Raw genomic sequence first — 25,666 nt, 5'->3', positions numbered from 1 at the left:
ACAGAATTTTACTCAATCTACAAGTCATTAAAAATAGTCATGTCTTTGACATGACTAATAGAAATTTAAAGAAGGAACAAAAGGACCTAGAACATTTGTACTCATTTACCATTTGAAACTGCAGCCTGTTTTTTTCTTGTGGATATAGGGCTTGAACTAAGGGGCTGGGTGCTGTCCCTGAACACTTTTGCTCAAGGCTAATGCTCTACCACTTGAGCCACAGCTCCACTTCCGGTTTTCTGGTGATTAACTGGAGATAAGTCTCATGGATTTTTGTCCCTGGGGTGGCTTTGAACCATAATCCTCATATCGTAGCCTCCTGAAGAGCTCAGATTACAGGCCTCCGCCTGTAATAAGTCATCCTCTCAAATTTCCATATGACATCCTCAAATCTAGGTAGTCACAAAGTCTCATTAACTGTAAGATCTTGGGTGGAACACAGAAGTTGTACTCAGTTTTGTTTATTTTAAAACCAAACCATCAAGTCCCTAAAATGTTATAGTTGTTTCCCAACAGTTTACATCCTTTCAGTACCAACTAAAACCAAATTTTAATGTATGCTGGTGATGCACATATTTCTTATCAAGGAAAAATTATTAATAAGCCCAATTATATAAATTATATTAGAATCTTTAAGAACATAGTCTAGGGAGACAGCCAGCCTGGGTTTAAATCTCACTTCAGGCTCATGTGGGATTTTACAGATTTCTGTTAACTTTTCTTATCTATAAAATTTCCTTATCAATAAAATTGGGATAATAGTAGTACCTGAACTCTACATTTAATTTCTTTTTTTTTTGTCAGTCATGGGGCTTGAACTCTGGGTCTGGACACTGTTGCTGAGCTCTTCAGCTCAAGGCTACCTACTGTTTTACCACCTGAGCCATAGCAATATTTCCTGCACTTAATTTCTACAAATGATTTGGTATAATCTCTAGCATACCATACTGAATTTCATAATTCAGTAGATGTTTTCCAATTATTTTGGCATTGTTATTATTTATGTTACTTTGCAAATTCAAATTAAGAGAAGTATTAACTTACGACTCATGTATATTTTTATAATTATATTCAGGAATATATGAAATTGTTTAATTATTATTTAGAATGTTATAAAAATGTTGCATCTGTTCATGTAATATAGAAAACAGAGAGAATTAATCTAATCTAAGAAAAACAATTGTTTCTGTAGGTGGTGATACAATATTCATTTGTTCGAACTAATTTTCTCTTTAAAGCAGTTTTTGGAAGGCTTTGTAAGCACCTGGCCTTCTTGATAATTAGCAGTTTGGAAATTATAAGAATATTTATTAAGAGACGCAACAGACTGAAAGGTCATGACTAAGCTGAGAAGACCTTGGTCTAGAATGTTAACAATATTAAGTTGCAAATAGAGAACTTAGCTTCTTGATAACTTTGGCTCTAGTTTTTCTATTTGATTTAGGAGATTTGAAAGAAATAAAGGGATTCTAGAATTATTGTAGAATTGATTACTGACTTTGACAGTTGTGACTACAAAAATTCTATGCTTATAAAATTTTAGTGGATTAAAAGATTCAAAAGATAAATCACCTCCAGATCTTTAATAATGTCATGTAGTTCTGAATCAGCTGTGATAAAAGAGGTTAAAGGTGAAAATACACTTGATTCACTTAATTTTGATGTCATTTTCCTTCTTCCTTTATTGGCTTCTGACATTTCTCCATTGGGTATCTTCGATGAAGAAGTCAGCTCTATGGCATTGATAGGCAAAAGGTCTATTAGAGGAAAGTCATTTTCAAGACACAGATTTTCTTCTTCATGTGGTTGAATCTTTAGGTTTTCCATTTGTTTTCTAAAGTTAGCAATTACAGAGCTCGAATAATCTGTCAAAATATCTGAAGTAGCTATCACTTCTTGATTCCTAGTACTATTGTCATAAACTTCTTCCATATCCACTTTATGTTTAATCTCACTTTTTACTTTTATTTCTTTTGTCATTCTTAGTACATGTCCATTGGCATCTCCCCTTGACTGAGTATGATAATGTTTCCAATGTTTCTTCAGTTTCCTGTTTCTTTCCTTAGCTCCATGAGTGTTGGTATTTGAGGAATCAACTCCATAAACTTTCAAGCCATACTTCAAGGACAGAAAGGAGCTTAGGTAGCCCTTACCAGAACCCAAGTCAATTACCTGAAGTAAGAAAAACAAAATTATAAGATTTAGTACTCAAGACTTAAAAAAAAGCAAGGAAACAAATGGGTTGTATACTTTTCACAATCTGTTACAGTATCATTTTAATGCTTTTATTTTTTTTCCATATATTTTTTATTGTAATTAATAGAAGGGTTACATTATATTCACCAGATAGAAGGTGCATTACTTCACATACATTGATACCCTTTCTCATGTTTTGGTCCCCACCCCTTCCCCCCTACACCGCCCCTCATCTTGTTTCCCTCCCTTCCCTATCCAATTTAAAATAACCAAATATGTAATGCTTTTATTTCTATTTAAAAACACTCATCAGTTTTTTCTGCTAGTCCTAGAGCTTGAATTCGGCCTAGGTATTGTCCTCGGGCTTTCTGAAGGCTTGCTCTCTACTACTTTAGCCACAGCGCCACTTCCAGTTTTTTCTGTGTATGTGGTACCAAGGAATCAAACCTAGGGCCTCATGCATGCCAGGTAAGCACTATACCACTAGGCCATGCTCCCAGCCCCAACTCTCACTAATTTTATTCAGCATTTTCTGGAAGGCTCCAGTCAGTGCAAAAATTTAAAAGTTTTAAATAACAAGATACATCACACTCATGAAATATTAGGCTCCATATAATGATGGTAATTTTCTTTAAATTGATAGAAAAATCACAATTCTAATAAAGATACTACAAGATACTACTGTCTAAAGAAACATACAAGTGATATTGTATTTTATTTTGGGAAGGCAGGCAAACAAATCAAAGTCACAAAATCAATTTTGAAAACACACACACAATAAGACTGAAGGATATTACTGATTATCCATCCATCTATCTTTCTGGAGAGAGAGAGAGAGAGAGAGAGAGAAGAGAGAGAGAGAGAGAGAGGAGAGGGAGGGAGGGAGGGAGGGAGGGAGGGAGGGAGGGAGGGAGGGAGGGAGGGAGGGAGGGAGGGAGGGAGGGAGGGAGGGAGGGAGGGAGGAGAGAGGAGAGAGAGAGAGAGAGAGAGAGAGAGAGAGAGAGGGAGGGAGGGAGGGAGAGAGGGAGGGAGGGAGGGAGGGAGAGGGAGGGAGGGAGGGAGGGAGAGGGAGGGAGGGAGGGAGGGAGGGAGGGAGGGAGGGAGGGAGGGAGGGAGGGAGGGAGGGAGAGAGGGAGAGAGCAAGAACAATTATCTATTTATCTCCAAAATATTCATAAGTCTGGGTGAATCTATGAGATTCTAATGTCAAATAAAAATTACAGGAGAGAAAATCTTTCATTGCCTCCATAGATTTTCTTGTAGGGTATAAAGAATTTCTATTCTTTCTGGGTGCAATGGCTCATGCCCGTAATCCTAGTCACTCAGGAGGCTGAGATCTGAAGATTGCAGTTCAAAGCCAGTCCTGGAACTAAAGTTCATAAGACCCTTATCTCCAATTAACCAGTAGAAAACAGGAAGTGGCACTGCAGCTAGCTCAGGGCCAGAGCCCAGGCCAGAGTTCAAGCCCCACGACCAACCCCCGCCCCTGCAAGAAAAAAATTTCTATTTTTACAGGCCAGGGTGAATAATAATTATATTTTTATTTTAAACCTACTGTCAGACATCAATGTCTTACATAAAAATTCTATTTCAAAACAAAGATACATTCCAAGTAAGAAACTATAAAAGAATTCAAAACCAAAAAACACAATTTTGTGCTACTAATATAATGAGACAAGTAACTCAGGCCACAGTTTCTGTTCATTTTGAAAAAAATAAAATCCAAGGCAAAACATATCAGACATTATTTGCTTTCACCTGCAACTGTCTGTACAGTATACTAGTAAATGAGAACACATGTTTAAAAATTCTGATGTTTAAAGGATGGTACTGTCGGCCTACCTTACAGATTACTTACATGTAGTTTTGACCAAACATGGTAAAAAAACAATTGTTTTAAATCAAAAGAAATTTAATACAAACGTTTTTTTAAAAAAAATTCTTCCATATGCATTATACAGCTCAGTTGATCAGTTGATGCAAAGAAGCTTTTAGTCCATCCTGCATTGTCATTAGTTGTAGACTTTGGGTGTGTGCATGTGGTGTATATACCAATAATGGGACTTAAACTCGGGGCCTTGTGCCTTCTGTTTCTGCTTTTACACTCACAATTCAAGCTCTCTCACTTGATCCATGCCTCCATTACAGTAGCTTGCTGGGTAATTGGAAACAGAGTTTCACGAATTTTTCTGCTTTAAACCTCAGTCTTCAAATCTCACTTTCCTCAGTAGCTAGGATTTGAGGCATGAGTCACAGTGTCATCAGCTATCAGCTTTTGTTTAAATCATGCTATCAGCTGAATGGTTCTCTGATCTCAAATTTGTGAAAATATTCCTTCCTAGAAAGCACTTGCCCCCCCAAACAAGATAAAAGTTAATATGTTTAATTTAAGTGACAAAGTAATAATTTCAGATGCTAAAATATGCCATGTCTTTAGAAGTGGAATAGCTCTATGGAAGAAGTAATCACAAATCTGTGGTTCTGTACTGAACTCTACACTTCCTGAGAATTCACGATCTTTCTGTAACTATGTTCTCCTTCAAATCATATATCCAAAAATACCAAGCATCCAATATATGACTTAAAGACATTTTGAAAGCTTGATATTGATAGCAGAGAATGAAATTTGAATGGTAAAATAACAATATTTTGGTATCTAAAAATATAGTAGAAATATTCTTACCTGCTTTATTCCATAGTAATCAGCAATACTGAAAATTAGTTCTGACATTGCCTGAACTTCATGAGATTTTTTCATATTCATAAATTCGATTCGTTTCACATTTTCACCTGAATGAGAATAAAACAAAATGAATATATTGCTATTAAAGCAAAATTTAATATGAATTAGAAGTTGATGTGCATGTTTTTTCAGATTGAATATGAAAACAATGTAGAGATTCTAACAGGTTATTGTGGGGGACAGATGTCTGTTAGTTTAGTTGTTATGACTCAAATTTAAAATTAGTAACAAAAGAAAGATACTCACAGATTATTAAACTATCACAACATAGAAAGCCATTAACTATTAAGAATAAACACTGTTAAAGTGCTGGGTTCCTGCGGCTCATGCCTGTAATCCTAAATACTCAGGAGGCTAAGATCTGAGGATGGCAGTTTGAAGCCAATAGGGGCAAGAAAGTCTCTAAGACTCTTATTTCCAATTAACCACCAGAAAACCAGAAATGGTACCATAGCTCAAGCAGTAGAGAGCATATATATATATAAATATATATATATACACATATATATACATATACATACATACATATAAATAATACATATATCTCTCTATATATGTATATATACATATATATTCAAAATTTGTACTTATATATATGAACTATCTTAAGTGACTTAAATGTATGGATTTAAATACTTCATAAATATATTCAAATATTTAAATACATTAAATATTTACATCTTAAAATATATTTAATAAATATTTAAGCAAATATATATCTTAACTATATAAATATCTTAAACCTATATGTATATATGTATATATATATATACATACAAAAAACAAAACAAAATCCTACACATAAGAAAAACATTACTCCATGTAATGATTACAAAAAAATGCTACTGTGTATTGTCCAGCATAGCAGCTACTAGCCACTACATGTGATACGTGATTAAATATTTAAATTTTCATTTTAAATAAACCAAATAAATTCACAAATTAAATGTTTTATTTAACTGTACTGAGAAAGATAGCTACAAGCTACATAGCTACATAGAAAGCACTTCCTTTTTTTTTTCTTTTTCTTTTGTCTGTCATGGGCCTTGAATTCTGGACCTGGGTGTTGTCCCAGTGCTCTTCAGCTCAAAGCTAGCACTCTACTACTTCAGCCACAGCACCACTTCCGGTTTTCTGGTGGTTAACTGGAGATAAGAGTCTCATGGACTTTTCATCCTTGGGCTGGCTTTGAACTATGATCCTCAGATCTCAGCCTTCTGAGTAGCTAGGATTACAGCTATAAGCCATTGGCACCCGGCATAGAAAGTATTTCCATTACTGCAAAATATTCTGTCAGACAGCACTTTATAGAGTATGTGTTATAATAATCAAATTATAATGGGCAAAGAACACAAGACAATCAACATCATCAGATATGTGGAAGTTTAATAGTGGGGAACTAAAATGTAGGGCCTGTTTGCTTATTATGGCATGTTAGCATTTACATAGTATCATTTAAGAATATCTGGTTATGGACACAATCTAGTATCATACATTGGGAAACAACCAAGACTTTCTTGATATTTTTTTCCAGGTATAAGGAGTAGTTGTTCAGGACTGCGTAGAGGCATGTGGCTACTTTAAGACATGGTTTATCTTACATAGGCTTAGCTTGTATAGGGGACATAATGGCATTCTCATGGCAGATACTAGCTTCGCAAAAAAGTGATAATTTTGCTTAAAATAACCAGATGAGAAGTAATACTAAAAGAATTGACTCAAAAGGGAAAACCTCCCATTATAATAAAGAATTTTGTTGATTCTACTTTTACCCAGTGAGCAATTATGAAATGAGCAATTATAATCAATATAAGAGATAGAATAACATGTGTTTCCTGGTAAGATATAAGAAAAAGAAATCACTTACATAAAATTTTTGTTAAACACGTATGATCTGAATGTAATCATAGGGAAATAATTACATACTTTCCTAGACTTATATACGTATTAGTGTCAGGAAAAACCAAAGGAAGGCAGGGATGCTTTAAGACTGAAGAAATTAACCATTACACCTAAACTGAATATAAGACATCTTTAAAACTTAGAGAGACTTGCATATAGGCTGCATCTTTAAAACTTAAAAAGCCAGGGGTTTGGCCTCGTGGTAGAGTGCTTGCCTAGCATGCACGAAGACCTGGGTTCAATTCCACGGTACCACATACATAGAAAAAAATGCCAGAAGTAGTGCTGTGGCTCAAGTGGTAGAGCTCTGTCCTTGAGAAAAACCCAAGGACAGTTCTCAGGCCCTGAGCCCAAGCCCAGGACTGGCAAAAAAAAAGGGGGGGGGGGACCAAGACATGACAAAGGGTATCAATGTTTGTGAAGTAATGCACCTTCTATCTGTTGAATATAAGGTAACCCTTCTATTAATTACAGTAAGAAATATATGAAAAAAAACTTAGAGAGATTTGAATATAGACTCCTTATTAGGTAACCCTGAAGTAATCTTAAACTCCTGAGTGCACTACTCTGCTATGAGAAATGCAAGCAAATGTCCTTGTCTTTGTTAGACACATACATAAGTACTTGAGTGTAATGGTTACAGTATCTGTATCTTAGGTTAAAAGGATTCAGATAAAGAAGTCTGTGTAGAAGAGAAATCAACAAATGTGAAAAGGTTTAACAAATGGTGAATCTAAGTGAAATGCATATGATCTTCAATGTAAATAACTGCTGCTAATGGTTTTGTTGTTGCTTTTGACATAGGATCCAGAATGTAGCCCAGGTTAACCTCAAACTTGAAATTTTCCTGTGCCGGCTTATTATAGGGCACATGCTGCCACTCATAGTATATTCGCTACCTTTTCATTTGCCTGTCTATTCACAATTAATATAATATTTGATACTGCTGAATCTTAATCTTTGATGCAATTTGTTATAAAAGTTGTGTCATTCCTTATTTCTGACATATTTCTTCCCTATACCTATCCATGTTCCCAAATCTCTTCCAAAAGAATCAGTTATCAAGACCATTAGCCCAGACCAACAAAACCAAATGCATGATATTTGAAATTTGGAGTAGCACGTGATAACATATCTAAGAGTCAGGAACTATCTGAAATAAAGACAGTTTGGATTAATGTAAGAAAATGTAGCAATCTATAAATTGTCCTGAGTATGGTAAAGACAAACCTACTCATCTAGGTAACAAGCTAGCATATAAGGGCTTATAAACTAGGGACATGCTGGAAAGGCATACATATATGAACACCATCCCTTCAAAATACCTACAGGATATGCATTTGTATACTGAAACACACATACCTATTCTGTGAGGTTTATTTCCTTGAAGAGCTTTAAACAACTGTTCAAATGGAGTGCATATTCCTAAGTTTTGTACAGAGTAGTATTTTGCAGCTACAGTGAAGGCTTCCACATTTAGCAGTTTCTGCGAAGTTTCACAAAACATTTTGGGAAAATCAGTAACACCTAAAAAAATATCAAAGTACAAAAAAAGAAACTTTAGCAATAATTAAATAACAGCTAAGCTATTTCTTTGAGTCATGGAGTTTTCTGGCTTATTACTATGGAAAAACCTTGCCTCGTCTGGGGACTATGCCTAGTTTCAGGGACAGCTTTGTTCAATCTCATTGTCCTTTCCTTTCCAAGGTGTGTCAGTTTGTTTCCAAGCATTTAAGGAAAAAATATTCTACTACATCTGTTAGTTCAAAAATAAAAATTATTTTTCAAAACCAGTAACACAAAAAGCAAAACTGTTAAAAAGAAACAAAAGGAATCCCAATATAGCCAACAGTTTAACCTCATGATGACAATACAGTCTAAGGAAAACTTTGGTTCTAACAAAGCAATAAATTAAAAAAAAACAACCACAGACAAAGAAACTAAAGCCCAACATAGAAGCCATACTGTTCAACACATAATATAAATATCATGAAGTATGATATCTATTTAAACAAAAGAATGATTTTTGACAACAACATAATGAAGATTTATAGAATTCTCAACTAAAATACAAATATGTCTAAATTAATATCATTGTAAGCTAGTATTTAAGTTCATAGTGTTAATGTGTGTCAAATTCATTTTCTTTGAATATTTTACAGGTTGGATCACTAGATAAAACAATTCACAGCAACCGTATTCCCAGAATTCTAAGTGATTTTGTTAATGTAACCAAAAGTAATAAAGTCCTCATCAAAATATTTAGACATAATGCAAAGGAGAGAACTCAGTTCAGCTTAAGTTAAACTCTCAGGTTTAAAAGTAGACTCAACATCCCTAAGTTCCAGAATGGCAATTTCTTTGACTGTGACAGAGTATTAAATCTCAGTGTGCAGAGGGACCATTACAATAGTCAGTTATTGGAGAATGTTGCTAGCAAAAAGGAAGGTGACATGTTCGATGGAAAAAAAAAAATCCAAATCAACTTAACTATCCCACTGAAAACTTCGAAAATTTTCCAATCTTATCTGAATTAAGTGTTACTTTTAACTACTGGCCTGTTTCAGATTGAGGCCTATATTACAGTATTATCTTGATACCTGTTAATTTTCAAAAGGATAATGTTCTGATTTGGTCATAATAGCTGAAACCAGCTTACACCATCCAGAATTCCATGAGTAAAATCCCTTAGAATTCTGGGAATACAGTTGCTGTGCATTGTTTTATCTAGTGATCCAACCTGTAATTTCAATGACCTGCTGTATTTAGACACTGAGAGGGAAAGGGAAATGATAATTTTGCCTCTCTCTACTTCCTTGTGAGAAACAGTAGGGGGGAAAGCTAGGCGGAAGTGTTATGGTGTCAAAGTTCTCAAAGAACTTCCCTAGGTGTCTGCATAACCCATCTGAGATTGGCAACTGGTACAACAGAAGCCACATCGTTACTCAGATGCACCTAATGCTTAGATTTATGCAATTTTACACATGAACCATTTTGTTCTTAAGTTTGTTGCTCACCTGCATTTAGTGTTGGTTTGATTATTTTGCCCATGTCTCCCTCTACTGGAAGTTCTTGTTCTCTTTTATTATATACGCTACATGTTTACTTTTCACACTTAGTTTTTGTGCAACCTATATCATCATCCCAAAGAACTGCTTAGCAAGGTTGCTTACAGAATAGATGTTAAGGTAGGTTAATTGAAAAGTACACAGAGAAGGTCATTTCTATCAATATGAAATCAAATAGTTCTAGCTTGTTTGTGATTTATTTTTTATACCAGAGATGATATACAAGGTAAAACAGAAAAGTCACATATATACATTAGATTATGAATATCTGAAGGCAGACAAGTACACACTAAAGATTTTTAATTAAGAATAAAATAAAATCAACAAGTGAATAATGAATGTATAACATTTACAATGAATGGAAAGAAAACTTGAGAAATAAATGTTTATTTCTTTACTTGAATTTATACAATATGTTAAAGAAGACATCTATCAGGGTTCGCCACTGCTCAATGCCATTACTATACACCACTACATATGTGTAACATACTACATACCAGGCACCATGCAGAACACTTTACCTTTCACAGGACGGTATTATAAGCCCTCAGGGTGGCTGCAACTGATTCAGATTTGAAAGCCATGAAGTGGTAAGGACAGTGAAACTGGATAGTTTCATTTTAGGCCTGGTTGCCAATTCCTATATTCCATTCACTTTTGCCACAATAGTAAGCAAGGTGGGCAGTATAGTAAGTCAAAACCCCAGCAATCCTGGCTAAGATCTCTCAGTCATTTTATCTTCATAAACTTTTTCCTTCACTCTCCTAACACCTCTTTTCCACACAAAGTTTCCTATTAAAAGGTAACCTTTTCATATAATGACAATTGATAAAACTCTGGGAAAATCTTTCATTACTTTAAATACGATTTTGCTCTGGAAAATGAACTTCAGTTGTAAACAGAGGGCTTTGCACAGCATGAATGAATGAATGGATGCATGCATACATGCATAAACGACAACAATACTTAACACACTTACTATTGGAGCACCATCACCTAGACAGGAGAAAGGAATTCTCCTCAGACTCTGTGGTTGCTGTAATCACTGAGGCCACTAGGAGGACTTCAACAGTACCACTGAGCCTGTCAGGGAAGCATAAAACTTCATTTCAGCCTGAAAAGTGTATAATCTCAGGGTGAGATAGGATTGACTTAAAGAATGAGATGTCAGTTAAAATGCAATTATGTACTATATTTTGAGATGATTGTTACATAGACTGGAAAATTATTAAGCAGAAATTCAGTAAGAAATCAACGGTAAACCAGGAAATAGAAACATTTTATATTATTTCTGCATTAATGTTCTACATAGTTTCAAAAGCTTTAAAAGTTGAACTTTGGGGTTTTTTTTTTTTTGGTTTTTGTTTTGTTTTTTGTTTTTTTTTTTGGTCAGTAGTGAGGCATGAACTCTTCAGCTCAAGGCTACTACCCTTACTCCTGGAGAGACAGGCCACTTCCTGTTTTCTAGTGGCTAATGGGAGATAAGAGTCTTTTGATCTTTAGTGCTCAGTCTGGCTTTGAATAGCAACCCTTAGATCACAGCCACCTGAGCAGACAGGATTACAGGGGTAAGCCACTACGCCCAGTTTGACTGAACATTTTTATGTTCCCCCAATCTTTCTCTTCTCTTACATCTAGTCTTATATTTAGTAATATTTTCATTCAGTACTGAGGTTAAAAAAAGTTACCTTGTCATAAATATCTCCCTTCTATCCTTAATCCATATGTCCAGACACCCAACCATTTCTGTGTAAATAAAGTCTTTCATTTAGAAGCCATGTCCCCACCACTGCGATGGTCCAACCCTATTAATTATAAAGAGATTGACTGCAATAGCCCCAAGGTTTGTATTGTCCTTGTTAATAACACTTCCATAAGACAATGCTTAAAAATCTTGGCTTTAGTGAACATGTTTTCTAATGTAGAAATTTATTTTTATTCATTGCAAATATAATAAAATCTTTTAAAGTTCTGGCTTCCATAACAGTTGAATTTTACCTTCAGTGTTTGATAATTATATAACAGCATTTAACCAAATGTTAAGATTGTTTACTGAACTCTGAACATGAAAGATAGGCTGACCTATGTTTTATAAATATCTGAGTATACAACATCATTCTGTAATTTACCAAGGAGAAAACAGAATACATATTGTTGCTTTTAAAATAAATATATTTATATGACACAGTTATGTGCTAGGAAACTTATTACTTAAACTATTCAAACTTAATTTCCAGCTGCATATAAAATGAAAAAATGTTATTTAAACGTACAATTCACATTTGGACAGAATAAGATATAATTAACAAGGAATTGAGATGCATGCCCTTATTGTACCATTAACATCACATTGAATGTATAAATGTAATCATTCCGAGAGCATTTGCACATTTAACTACATTATTTACAAAAATGAAGTTAAGTGCAAAAACAGAAAAAATAAACAGTATTTTAATTGTAGCACACTCTGCACAGCTTAGTTTCCAGGGAAAAATACATAATGAAACAAAAATTCAGAAATTCATTTGTTAAAATAAACACAGATAAAAAATAAAATAATTCAGGAGTGTCTAACATATGAAATAGCTGTCATAAAATACTACCTCAACTCCTATTAGCAAAAAAAATTTTTTAAAGAAACAAACAAATAAAATAACAATGAATAGCTTAACATGTGGAGGAAAGGGGGAGAATTTTATTGTGCAGATTTTAAAGAGTGACTTTGTAAAGCAATACAAATAGGACACATATACATTTTTAAGTTCAAAAGTGAAAAACAAAACAACACAAAAAAGCAATTAGCTGGGCACCAACAGTTCACTCTTGTAATCCTAGCTACTCAGGCAGTTGAGATCTAGAAGGTTGCAGTCTGTAGTCTGAAGCCAGACAAAACAGAAAGAATCCTCAAGGCTCTATCTCCAAAATAATCAGCAGCAAAAATCTGGGCTGAAAGTGTGGATCAAGAGGTAAAGTGCCAGCTGAGCACCAGCCAAGGGATTAGGAGGCTCTGAATTTAAACCATAATACCACTAAAATAAAGAAAAATAAAGTAATAGCGAAACACTGGAAAATATGGCTCTAATGATAGAGTACCTGATTAAAAACAAAAAATGAGCCAAGCTGAGTTAAAACTCCATCACTTCAGAAAAAAAAAAAGGTTGAACTTGTAATTTAAAAAATGAAGTAAATTATATGATATAAAAACTAAATGAGGGGGCTGGGAGTTTGGCCTAGTGGTAGAACTTGCCTAGCATGCACAAAGACTCGATTCCTCATTACCACATACATAGAAAAAAGCCAGAAGTGGTGTTGAGACTCAAGTGGTAGAGCTCTAGCCTTGAGAAAGTCTAAGGACAGTACTCAGGCCCTGAGCTCAAGCCCAGGACTGGAAAAACAACAACAAAAACTAAATAAGGGACTAGGAGCTTAGTGGTAGAGTGCTTGCCTAGCATGCATGAAGACCCAGGTTGGATTCCTTAGTACCAGATACATAGAAAAAGCTAGAAGTGGCGCTGTGGCTCAAGTGGTAGAGCTCTAGCCTTGAGAAAACCCAAGGACAGTGCTCAGGCCCTATTTTTAAATGAAATAAAAAAAACAGCCACAGAGATGGGAATTAATAAAATATGAGAGTCAAAAAATATGTCCTAGAAAAGGTTCAGAACATAGGATTTCTATATATTACTGTATCTAGGAAAAAGAAAATAATTTTCCAACCAGTTCATATGGGAAGAAAACAGTTCTGACTGGAAAAGTTACCTTTCTTTTTCATTTTGTTTTATACAATTAGTGGTCTTTATCTCCCCTATTGATATGCAAAGTTTTGAAGACTAAGATTATACCCTGGTTCACTATTGGATTTTTTTTTTTTTTTTTTTTTTTTTTTGCCAGTCCTGGGCCTTTAACTCAGAGCCAAGCACTGTCCTTGGGCTTTCTTAAGGCTAGAGCTCTACCACTTGAGCCACAGCACCATTTCTGGCTTTTTTCCCTCTATGTATGTGGTAGGCAAGCAGTCTACCACTAGGCCAAACTCCCGCCCCCACTATTGGATTTTTTCACAAACACTTAGGTCAGTGAACTAATGAAGAACTGATAAGTACATTTTGCAAAAAATAAATCGAGGAAGAGACAATAAGACACTCATGTTTGAAGGTCTGAATCAACCATTAATATCTGTGTTCTTGGCAAATTAAATTGCAATTTCCCATGCTGAAAAGAAAAAAAAGGAACATTATGGAAGTCTGAGTTAAACATTAAATTAAGGATATTCATGAAAACAAGACATTTCAATATATACAATAAATATCAATTAACCAAATAATCATTAGACTATGTAAGTCAATGGAATTCTCCTGTTTCGTGAGGACTGTTAAATCCCTACAAGGGTCTTGGACTCTGTATTTAAAGGTGGCTTTTCTTTGCTTCTTTTTGAGGACAACATGAATTGCTCATTCAACAAACATTCACTAAAGCACTTGATTCTACTTCTCCAGGTGCTGAGGCTACATCCATTACAAAACAACAGGTACTTACTCTTCAACAACTTAAGTTGCCATGTTTTCCTGAGAGTCCATAGAATCATGAGAGCAAACAAAGAAGTGCCTACCTCTCCCATAACAAAGGCTTTAAAGAACCCTACAGTGGTGTTCTTGCATTTAGAGAATGTTCCACGAAGCTGTCTAGCAAAAACAAAATTTGGAAAGCCTGGAAGCAAAGCAGGAGACACTCCAGGAGCTGTAGGCATTTATTCTTTTGCCTTTCTATTTCCAAAAGAGAACCTTGCATAGCAGAAGATAAGTTTCTTCAGGGCAGCTCATCAATCACAAAGCTCAAAAAAACTCACGGGCACATAACAAATATAAAAGTTTTAAAGCGGAGAGAGCAAGATGTCTGACTTCGTATCCGGTATCCTCCTTGAGGTAGTGAACAGAGAGTGAATTTAAAATGGGCGATGTTGAAAAAGAAAAGAAAATTTTTGTGCCACACCATTGAAGAGGGAGACAAGGGCAAGACTGGGCCTAACCTCCAAGGTCTGTTTGGTGGGAAGACAGGTCAAGCAGCTGGATTCACTTACACAGATGCTAACTAGAACAAAGGCATCACCTGAGGAGAGGATACACTGATGGAGTACTTGGAGAATCCCCAAAAGTACATCCCTGGAACAAAAATGATCTTTGCTGGCATTAACAAGAAGGGAGAAAGGGCAGATTTGATAGCTTATCTCAAAAAAAGCTACAAATGAGTAATAGCATTGCCTTGTCTATTTATTGCAAAACAAATGTCTCATGGCTTTTTAATGTGTACCGTAATTAAACTGATTTCTGATAATCAGGTTTCAGATCATGAATGGCGGACAGAATATTATTGTACAGTCCTGATGTAAGTAAAACAAATGTCTCATGGCTTTTTAATGTGTACCGTAATTAAACTGATTTCTGATAATCAGGTTTCAGATCATGAATGGCGGACAGAATATTATTGTACAGTCCTGATGTGGTTAAATGAATATGATCCTTTAAAAAGATTCCTTCCCCAAACCTCCATTCTGTGATATGAACAGACTTACTAATGTTCAATTTTTCAGCAGAATATGGAATAATACCTTCTCCACATGTGTTAAAGATTGGTTTTATAGTCAGATTTATATAGCTAATTATGAGGACATCTTTGAATACTGGGGAAATCCGTTCACTGTTTCCGCATCAAGAAAATTTAACCTGTTTGAATTTGTGATCATTACCTGTTAGAGGCAATGGTTGAAGATGAGGCAATGTCTATATTTTGGGTTTTGATTATACCAATTTAATTAGAATTCCCTGTCTCTGAAATCTGACTTTTACTTATTGAAAAGCATTTTAGTGTGGCTTATGTACAAATGTTAAATAAGGAATATTTAACACTTGTTACATTTTATAGTTAGCCTGTTTAGTTCAGATGCTTGCAGAAGTGACCCTGAGATACAATACCGAGTTTATTTTTAATTCTTTACTAATACAAAATTATAATTCAGGATTTTCTTTATGAAGCTATTCAGAAACACAAAACGGTGGAACTACTGTGTATGTGTGATTGATAGTGGTGCCTTTTGCAAACTTCTTAAGAGAAAGGGATTGTAAATGATGTGGCCATAAAGACTTAAGGTAATTAAAGATAAATAATACATTAAAAAAAAGTTTTAAAGCGCATTTTAAAACACGCAGGAATTTTCGTGCTACCAGTCTAGTAGAAGGCACAATAGCAATATTTCCCAAAAGTCTCCTAACGGACCACTACTATGTGGTGTACCTTTCAAATAAATTATCATTTCAAATATATATATATATATATATATATAATACCGTTGATCGCTATGTTGCCTAAAGGATATGTTCCCATCACACATTTAAAAATTAAAATCAAAACCATAACAACAACACAAGTTATAAATGAATGAAAGCTTCAGCCAAGGAAATAGAAGGGTTTAACCCTTCGGCCCCGCCCCTCCCTCCAGACCACGCCCCCTGCCCTGGCGTCTCCCTTCAGGCCCCGCCCACGTCCCCTGCCATTCATTCACCTGCGTCTCTCTCCGCCTCCACCAGGGGGCGCGCGTCGGGGGACGGGTGCTCAGGCTGGGCGGTCGACTTCCTCAGGGCCGTTAGCACGGTGTCCGGGGACAGGCCGACCAGCTCTTCCCACACAGACTTCGTGTAGAAGTCCACCGTGTGTGCGTTAGAAATGGGCAGGGCGTCCCTCAAAAACTTCACCAGTCCTTGCAACTTGGCACGCAGCGTAGGCAGGTCGTGAGTCCCCGGGAAGGGGAAGGAAACCTCCATGACCCTCACCCTCCCGAGCTGTAGGTGGCGCAAACATGGCCGTGAGGAGACGGCTCTGCTTTCAAGCAACCCAGGCCAGATCAGTAGAGCTTCCGAGCGGGAAGTCTAGTAAGGGAGGAATCGGTGATTGATTGCTTCAGCCCAGTGACGTCTTTGGTGGGCGCCCGCCGACAAGTCACAGCAGTCCAGGAAGTTGTAGGATGGCGCCGGGGAGGCCCGCGGGAAAGAGCCGAATCCAGGGCTTGGGGCGGCATCTCGGAGGGGTCGGAACCAAGAATGAGAAGGGGAAGCGGAAGACGTGGCGGCCTAACTACTCGCCGGCCTTCGTGGGGAGCGTGCGCGAGGGTAAGTCCTCGCCACGGGCTCAGGCCTGGGGCGCGCGGCCTGGAGGGGACAGAACGGGTCCGCCGGTCCTCCCGGACCCCTTGCGTGGGGACTCGGGCGATGCTGTTCGCTTAGAACGCTGACCGAGACGTTTCCCCCGTAGCCGGAAGCGGGGGGGGGGACGCCTGCATCTTCTTCTTCTTTTTTTTTTTTTAATCAGTCCTGGAGCTTGAATTCAGGGCCTGGGCGCTGTCGCTGAGCTTCCCCCCCCCCCTCCTTCCCTACTCAAGGCTAATACTCTACCATTTAAGCCACATATCCACTTTTACACCCCCCCCCCCCATTAAATTGGAGATGAGAGTTTCATGGACTTTTCCCAACCAGCCTGGCTTCGAACCGGTCCCCTCTGTGATCTCATGCTTCTTAATATCTAGGATTCAAAGCATGAGCCTACTACCTGTGCTTGTCATCTTCTTCTTTTTTAATGTTAAAAGTATTTCCGGATGCAAATTGATTCGTTTATGTCTCCAAAATCAAAGGTAGCTGCTGTTGTGTTAACTTTTTTATTTATATATTTGCCAGTCCTGGGCTTGAACTGAGGACCTGAGCACTGTCCTTGGACTTTCTCGAGGCTAGAGCTCCACCACTTGAGCCTCAGCACCACTTCCAGCTTTTTTTTTTTTTCTTCAATGTATGTGGTACAGAGGAATCGAACCCGGGTCTTCGTGTATGCTAGGCAAGCACTGTGCCACTATGCCAAACTCCAGGCCCTGTTGTTTCAACTTTTAAGTATTTATTGAAAGCCCAGCTAATATTTTCAGATGAATTATATTGAGCTATATATGAATGTTATGAAATACATCAGACTAGACACACTCAGATGAATTATATTTCAGTACAAGTTCTGCAACATTCTGGTCATTTTGAAATTTTTGCATGTATCTGTTTAATACCAACTAAGGACCAACTTGTTCTTAAATCTAGTCAGCTTAAATTTGTTGCTTGACCTAAAGCATAAGAAAATCTAGCATATGAATTTGATATAATGTAAAGAGTTTCATATTGTTTTCCTTCAGTTTACATCCCATGGAAATAGCTAACTGAATTCTTGCAATGTAGGACAAGGCTTTGCATTTCGAAGAAAACTGAAGATTCAGAAATACTACAGGAAATTGCAGTGGAAAGAAAAGAAGGGTCAAACATCCCAGGAATCCCAGTTCACAGACCACTACCCAGATCATCTGAAGCATCTTTATCTAGCTGAAGAAGAAAGGCTCAGGAAGCAGCGAAGAAGAGTTGGCCAGCATTTGTCAAAAGAAGCAGCTGACCAGCCTTTGCCTGAAGAACACTCTAACTCTGACCAGACTTTGCCCGAGGACCAATGTGTTGGTCAGCTTCCCCCAGAAGAGCAAGATAGCCAAACAGTAAAGTATGTACATTTTAAAATCTTCCTCTTTAAATGTTAGTGTTTTATGAAAGGTATGATAGTACTTTTTTATATAGGAATTGCATTTTTCTTGTTTAGTACATTTTTTGACATTATAGTTGGATTCCGCGATTGTTTTTAATAGAGTCTTACCTTTAAATTACTGAATTAGGCTAGTATATAGCATAACTGAAAAACAGTGAAATGAGAACTTGAGTTTTAGATTCCTGTTTCAAAAATATGAAACATGTGTCAGGAAGTTCTGGAAGAATAGAAAGATACTCAGTGTGATAGACTAAACACTTGTAGGAAGATGTCACTCAAACTGAAGAAGTACAGTTTTCAAGAACAATGAGTAGTTAATTAAAAGACATAGAAAATGTATAGCTAGGATATCATTATCTTGGTAAGATCAGTTGGGATAGTAGAACAGAAATCAAATGATACCACAGGTAATGAGTGAATAAGAAGTGACAATCATAGTGTAGACTTTTTTTCTATTGTTTTTGAAACTTGATTAAATTAGGGAACGAGATTAATAGAAGAGGTCTTTCTGGTAATAGGTAATTTATGCATTCGTTTATTTTAACAAGGGAGCTACTGAAATATACAGTATAGTTATGGTATGAGAATAATGAGAAGTTGAAAGACAATGGACAGAAAGAATATGATTGTAATATGTGTGCAGAGGAAACAAATGAAATCCCAAGTAGATTATCCTTAGGAATCTTAAGACTTTCAGAGACGTGAAAAGACTTCAAAGTAGAACACTTCTAAGTGGAGACTAGGTTAATGGCATGCTAATGTTTCCTGACTAGATAAGATGGAAGAGGCAAGATGGTCAGAGAATTTTGAATTTTTCAGTCTTGTTTTTTTAACATTTAAGATCTTTCAAGGTTTTCTGCAGTTTCTGTGGTTAAATATTTCTCCAAGAATTTCCATTACTATTTTATTGTTTTGTAATCTTAAAACCTTCAGTAATTTCAAGTGTTTTTTGACATTTTTCATAAAAAATTATTGTTTTCTCTTCAAACAATTTCCACTCTTTTTAGCCTACAACCACTTTTTGCTAGTTATTTTAAAGATGGAGTCCCTTGGACTTTTCTTCCCCAGGCTGCCTTCAAGCTTTTGTCCTCCAAAAATTAGCCTCCTGAATTGCGAGTATTATTACCATTACGAAATTACTAAATTATTTTTAATGAGTGTAACTTACTTGTCTTAATTTTTATTAGTTCTGTGACTGTTCCAAAGAAAAGTAAAAAGAAAACGTCGAATCAAAAAGCAAAAGAAGAATATGAACAGATACAAGCTAAGCGTGCTGCTAAAAAACAAGTAAGTTTTACTTGTAAAATATTTAGGTATTCTTTTTTTAAGCTTTAAATTGTTATCTTTGTATATTGTGTCATATTATGATTAAGGCTACACGGATTACAGGAGAAATAGAAAAACTGCACATACAATGGGACATCTTTTCAGCTGTTACAATGTTTGACATACTGAAATCATTATAGTGTTATAGTGCATTTTGAGTTGTGACTCTTCAGAACTTTATAGCTTTGAAATTTGTTTTTGTTTTTCTGTTTTGTTTTGGATTTTCTTTGGTGGGTCATGGAGCTTGAATTCAGCCTGGGCACTGTCCCTGAGCTCTTCAGCTCAAGGCTATTGCCCTACCCTGGGCCTTGGTGTTGTCCCTGAGCTCTTCAGCTCAAGGCTACCTACCACCCTACCTTTGAGCCAGGCCCCACTTCCCATTTTCTAGAGTTTAATTGGAGATGAGTCTCAGGTCCTTTTGTGCCTGGGCTGGCTTTGAACCTTGATCTTCAGATCTCACCCTCCTGAGTAGGATTATAGGTGTGAGCCACTGTGCCTGGTGCGAAATGTATTTCTTTGTACTCAAACTTGAGTCTGTTGTACCCAATGAAATGAACATGGTGCCAGAATCTTAATGGTTAGCAGTGTTTGGCACATACACAGAAAGAAGTCAATAAATATATTTTAACTTAAATACATAAATGTGATTGCAAACGTAGATGAAAATGAAGTTTTCAGTGGTACATGGAGGACAACACTATATAGACTTCTAATGTCATTATAATTATTTGACTTGTCTCTTTGTGTCTATTTTTTTTCTTTGTATACAAATACATAAAGCTTGACAGTAGCTATGTTTTCCCATTGTATGTCTATGTATTATTGCTGTGGAAGGTAATGAGGCTGCAGTTCTTTACTTTGGGGAAACTATACTTTGTAAAATGTAAGAGAAAAACTTAAAGAGTATTTGTATGGTAATAGCCACCTTAAAACCATTTCTGATCTATAGGTACTGTTTAATGAAAGTTACATGTATTTATACTTTCAGGAATTTGAGAGGAGAAAACAAGAGAGAGAAGAAGCCCAAAGACAGTACAAAAAGAAAAAAATGGAAATGTTCAAAATACTGAGCAAAAAGACAAAAAAGGGCCAACCAAACTTGAATTTACAAATGGAATATCTTCTTCAAAAAATACAGGAAAAAAGTTAGACATTATGTCCTTAAAGTTGAAGTATCTTCTGCCCCTTGGGCTCTTTTGTACGCATAATGGTGTGCCTCTGAGCAGTGAGCTTTAGTTGACACAAACTGAATTACAAAACTGCAAATATTTTGGTTCTTGTCACATTTTCTGTGTATGTGTTACATACACAGACTTGTATGATTGTGTCTTATTTATTTACCTCTAAAGGGAGACGGCTTGAAGAGTTTAAGAACCTTCTGTTTGATAGATAAGCTTAAACTCAAAATACTTTTGTACCGTATATAGAATTTATATGAAATAAAATGTTTTCAAAATAAAAGAGCAAAGCTTTCTGTGAAATATTTTAGTGATATAAATTGCTTCAGCTTAGTATTCTACCACAGTGTGGAGCTCAAAATTCATTTTAATAAACCTAGTGCATATTATTCATGTAATAAGGCAGTGCCTAGGACACTTAGCTAGTCCTAGTTATTAAAACCATTGATATTCAGAGGGAGGTAGTTCAAGGTTAGCGAAGGCAGAAAATTTCTCTAACCAGCAAAACCACAGTCCCAGAGACAAGGCTTAAGCTGAAGTGCCACCTGAGTGAACAAGTAAGCATGAGGCCCTGAATTCAAATCCTAGTACTGCCAAAATAAATGCGTTTTAATGGGGAGAGAAGGAAAGACTCCTCTGAGAGTTTTTGTTTTCATTTAACTACAATCTGCAGGACAGTGGATTTTCCAGAAACTTGAGCACTGGAGTTATATTGTGTCCTTACCTTTATGTAGGCTTCATAACATAGTTTGAAGTCAGGCATCATTAGCATGCCCATAATCTCAATACCTGGGAGACTGAAAAGGAAATTGGTAATGTAAAGCTAGTTTAGACTATATACAAAATTCTAGGCCAACCTGAATTATGTCATAAGTCAGTTTTCTAAACAACAAAAACTAGTTTGACTTAAAAGTCTAATATTTTATAAGCATTTCTTTAAATGAAGTACATGGCTTATTAGTGAAGGCCTTTTAATTGATGATGGAAATGCAGCATCTTCAGTTAAATGAATTGAATTTTGCAGATATTGTGGGAAAAGACTAACAGTAAAAGCACTGTCATTGTGTAATACTTTTGGTAATCTTGACAGCTGAAATAACTTTAATTGTAATTTCAGGAAAATAAAAAGGCTGAACTATAGTTATTGTAAACAAAAAGAACATACAATAATAGTTACAAAACTAAACTATACATGATGGCACATGCAGTTTGAAATTCGGCTACAAGGAGTTTTTGCCCTCCACTGATTTCATTTGAAAGTACTCTAGAAGATGCTTACAAAACACTAAACTTATTCTTGGGTTGAGGCTCAAGTGTTAGTGCATTTGACAAGCAAGCATGTGTTCCTGAGATCAATCCTTAGTACCACTCAAAAATGAAAACACTTTAAAATGTGTTAATACACTGCTGTGTTTGAACTATGCAGAATGCCAAAACCTATCTAGACTAAAGAAAGTATGTGATTATGTGGGGTATAAAATCTTATTGCCTAAAATTGCTTTCAGGAGGGTAGCAAAAGCTTGTGGTATATTGTGATGAAGAGCACTTAACAATGTAAGGGATAGGAAGACTACCTGTCTTTTTGATGTTGTTCTCCATAAGGAAGATACACCCATTAGCTTAATGATCAGTCTCCTGAAAGTCTTTTGCTTAGGGCAGGTATCATAACTTTAAAAATAAGCTAAGAATGGGCTGGGGATTTAGCTAGCAGAAGAGCCCTTGCCTGGCAAGTGCAAGGCCCTGAGTTTGGTCCTCAGCTCTGGAAAAAAAAAGCTATATGAAAAACAAAAATAAGCTAAGAAGGACATAAGCTATACTTTCTTCCCTTCAGTTTTCATCATTTTCATTGAGATGGTTACTCTAGCTTACCTTAATTTTTCTCAAGGGACTCACCCTCTCGAGGAGCTCAGACTAGTGGCACATAACGTCCTACTTTTTCTACTATAAGTTGTAAAACAGTCTATTGAAGAAAAGGTAAGAAGAGGAGAAATTAATCAAGGAGAAACCTGTATTTGGGGAGATGTAATGTCTAAAAGATAGTGTGTAGTTAAGATGTAGTTCATTGGTAACAGTGCCTGCTTAGCATGTGTAAGGTCCTAAAATGTAAAATTTGTACTTTATATACTGTGTCCACCATATTTAACTTGGAGCACTATGCACAAGAAAAGAGCTTGTGTTTTCAGACTTTAATGTGTACATGGTAGTATCATATTGTCTTTATTGATTTATGCTAAAGTTTTGCAAGTCTGCAGGCTTTTAATTGCTGTCAATTTGTTTTCCCTATGGGTCATACGGCTTCAACTCTGGGCCTGGGTGCTGTCCCTGAGCTAATTACTGTAGTTGTAGTGAAAGTTTTAAGACTTCCTATTGTTGACCTAAAATTTAGGGAAGCTATATGCAGGAAATAAGTTTCTTTCTATAATAGAGAATGTCCTTAAACAAAAATGCAGACTCCACCAAAAACTAGTGTGTGGAAACAACTTTTTTACGCTTACCAGGGTACAACAAAGGCAGGCAGAGATGCTCACGCCAATACTAGTCTGGCTTATCAGATGTCACTTAAGGAGAAGAGGCTTGGCAAGCTTCCTTGACTGTAATTAGGATCATGAAAGGCAGGGGCATGAGTCACTAGCCCCAAAAGCAAGTTGCTGCTATTAGACCTTGACCTACATTAAACAAGCAACATATGCATGAGTCAGAAGTCTTTTCTTCGGAGGTCCAAATGACCAGAAAATATGACAAGAATTTAATAATAGAAAAGTAGTCTGAGATAGGAAGGTCTTAACAGCTCTCAATATTTAGTTCTTCTGAACTTTAGTCAGGTTCCTGTGTGCAATAATAGTCTTCCAGAAAAATACCGATTTTCGGTTCAATGACTTTGTGAATTGAAGTGATAAAGATTTGAATAGAAAGAGATTTTGACCATTCTATGTAAGTGGCAAAGACCAGAACAAAAGTGAAAGAAGACCAAGTGAATGGTACCACCCAAGTACCAAGTCTATACTTAATAAGATCATAGAATTTCGAATAACTGCCCATCAGAGAAAAGATACAGTGTGCCACACTGGATAAATGGTGATAAAAACATAGTATTGTAGACAAATACCTTTCAGTTTAGTGCTGTGAACTGCATTCTGAAGAGGCTAGGTCCTTGCAAGCTATCACCCTACTACAGATTCTGCTACATGAATTCTGGGAGTCTAATTTTGTAGATGATAACTAAATTTAAGTTTGGGGAGTATGATACCAGTATTACTATCTTAAGTGTTTTATTATCTTTGGGTCCTTTAAGATTCAAGTCATAACATGCATAATGTTGAATTAATTTTACTCAGAGTAGCTCAATGAGTCAGTCATATTCATTCTGAAGAAATTCAGGTTGCAGCTGCATAGGAGTCTAAGTAATAACATTTCTGTCTGAGTGATGAGAAGTGAAAAACTGGAGAGAACATTTTTAATGTCCCCTTGGACATTAACTTAAAGATATTTGAATAGACTTCATTTTCTTCATAGGAATTTGATAAAGGAAAAATTGTACTAAAATGAGAAATATCAGTTTTATTTTTTTGTTGACAGCTTTCTGGGTTCTGTTTAGTTAAATAATTCTTGGTTGAGTCATCCATGGAAGTGACAGTCGATGGTAGAAATGCATACCTCAGAGCCGAGTGAATCCTGAGGTTTGTAGACTTATTGAGCCTGGTGTGGTGATGCATGTCTTCTACCAAGTAGAAAATAGAAGCAGTATTTTTTTTTTTTTACCAGTTTTACAGATGTGGTCATAAAAATTCAAAATCACAGGATCTTTCTATAATACCATGTCATAACAATTTAGCTGGCTCTTTATCAACCTTGCATGTCATACATAGTAACAATCATCAAAAAATTATCAGTGCCTGGAAGAATTGCTTGGTTCAAAGAAAATTCATTCATGATGTGCTTATAATAATACAATGTAGGTATGTAAGTCAAAAAATCTGTGGCTGAATCTGTCTGTCTGTCTATCTATCTATGATGATTCTATGCCTGAGTTGATTAAAGGATTCATGTCATTTTCTAGAATAAATGAAAAGCTGCAGGAAAGGACAGATAACCTTTACTCTCTTAGACACTTCAACTGCAAAGCAAAGTCACATGAATATCATAATTCCAACTGTGAATCTCATAAAGCTGAATAAGATACTGTAATCCTCAAATGGATACCACACAAGTGTTTCACTCAGCAGTCTTCATCTAACACACAAAGCTAGCTACAGCCATCTCTCAGACACTGCTAATGAAACAACAGTTTTCTAATTTGCAATGGGGTAGTTTATATCTTGTAATTATAGAAGACCTAGCTTTTCTCTCCAACTTCTATAATGAGTCTCTAATATTGAACTTTTATTTTTAAGCACATACAATTCCACTATTTCAACAGCAAGAGTAGAAATACCAATAGAAGAATTTCCTTAAGTTAAAAACAATTACTCAGTTTGTTGGATTTATATCTAAGTAGGCCTCAAATGATCTGTTCACAGCATTGAGGAAAGTCAGTAGTGCCTTTCTTACCATCTACACCCCCTTGCCTTTCTTAGAAACAGAATCTTGGAAATACTAATATTAATATAAAGGTTAAAGTTCATGCTTTCAAATATAAATTGAGATGTGAA

At 36.0% G+C, this 25,666-nt stretch overlaps 2 protein-coding genes and 1 pseudogene across 5 annotated transcripts in view; 2 read left to right on the top strand and 1 right to left on the bottom strand.

The window, feature by feature from the left end:
- The window catches only part of Mettl25 (methyltransferase like 25), a 53,416-nt gene extending 36,654 nt beyond the window's left edge, over positions 1 to 16,762 (bottom strand). Inside the window, exons 1-4 of one of the 2 annotated variants that reach the window (XM_090328332.1) lie at positions 16,460 to 16,762; positions 8,204 to 8,368; positions 4,880 to 4,986; positions 1,573 to 2,172 (exon numbers count right to left, since the gene is read on the bottom strand). In XM_090328332.1, the coding sequence (XP_090184458.1) occupies positions 1,573 to 2,172; positions 4,880 to 4,986; positions 8,204 to 8,368; positions 16,460 to 16,718 (1,131 nt within the window). In that variant the 5' untranslated portion in view covers positions 16,719 to 16,762. Of the gene's footprint in view, positions 1 to 1,572; positions 2,173 to 4,879; positions 4,987 to 8,203; positions 8,369 to 10,888; positions 10,972 to 16,459 lie in introns of those variants that run through there. The other variant, XM_090328333.1, reaches the window with a different exon arrangement.
- On the top strand, positions 14,851 to 15,185 carry LOC150067301 (cytochrome c, somatic pseudogene; annotated as a pseudogene).
- Positions 16,763 to 16,868: 106 nt separating the features above from the next.
- Positions 16,869 to 25,666, top strand: part of Ccdc59 (coiled-coil domain containing 59) — a 96,689-nt gene continuing 87,891 nt past the window's right edge. The window contains exons 1-4 of one of the 3 annotated variants that reach the window (XM_090357374.1): positions 16,876 to 17,063; positions 18,162 to 18,471; positions 19,701 to 19,800; positions 20,828 to 21,286. In XM_090357374.1, the coding sequence (XP_090213500.1) occupies positions 16,919 to 17,063; positions 18,162 to 18,471; positions 19,701 to 19,800; positions 20,828 to 20,989 (717 nt within the window). In that variant the 5' untranslated portion in view covers positions 16,876 to 16,918 and the 3' untranslated portion in view covers positions 20,990 to 21,286. Of the gene's footprint in view, positions 17,064 to 18,161; positions 18,472 to 19,700; positions 19,801 to 20,827; positions 21,287 to 25,666 lie in introns of those variants that run through there. The other 2 variants (XM_090357382.1, XM_090357391.1) reach the window with 2 other exon arrangements.

This window comes from Megascapheus bottae, chromosome 2, assembly GCF_031878675.1.
Source record: "Megascapheus bottae isolate mThoBot1 chromosome 2, mThoBot2.hap1, whole genome shotgun sequence".
Lineage (NCBI taxonomy): Eukaryota > Metazoa > Chordata > Mammalia > Rodentia > Geomyidae > Megascapheus > Megascapheus bottae.
Note: the sequence above shows the minus strand (reverse complement) of the source record. Positions and strands in the feature narration are given on the sequence as shown.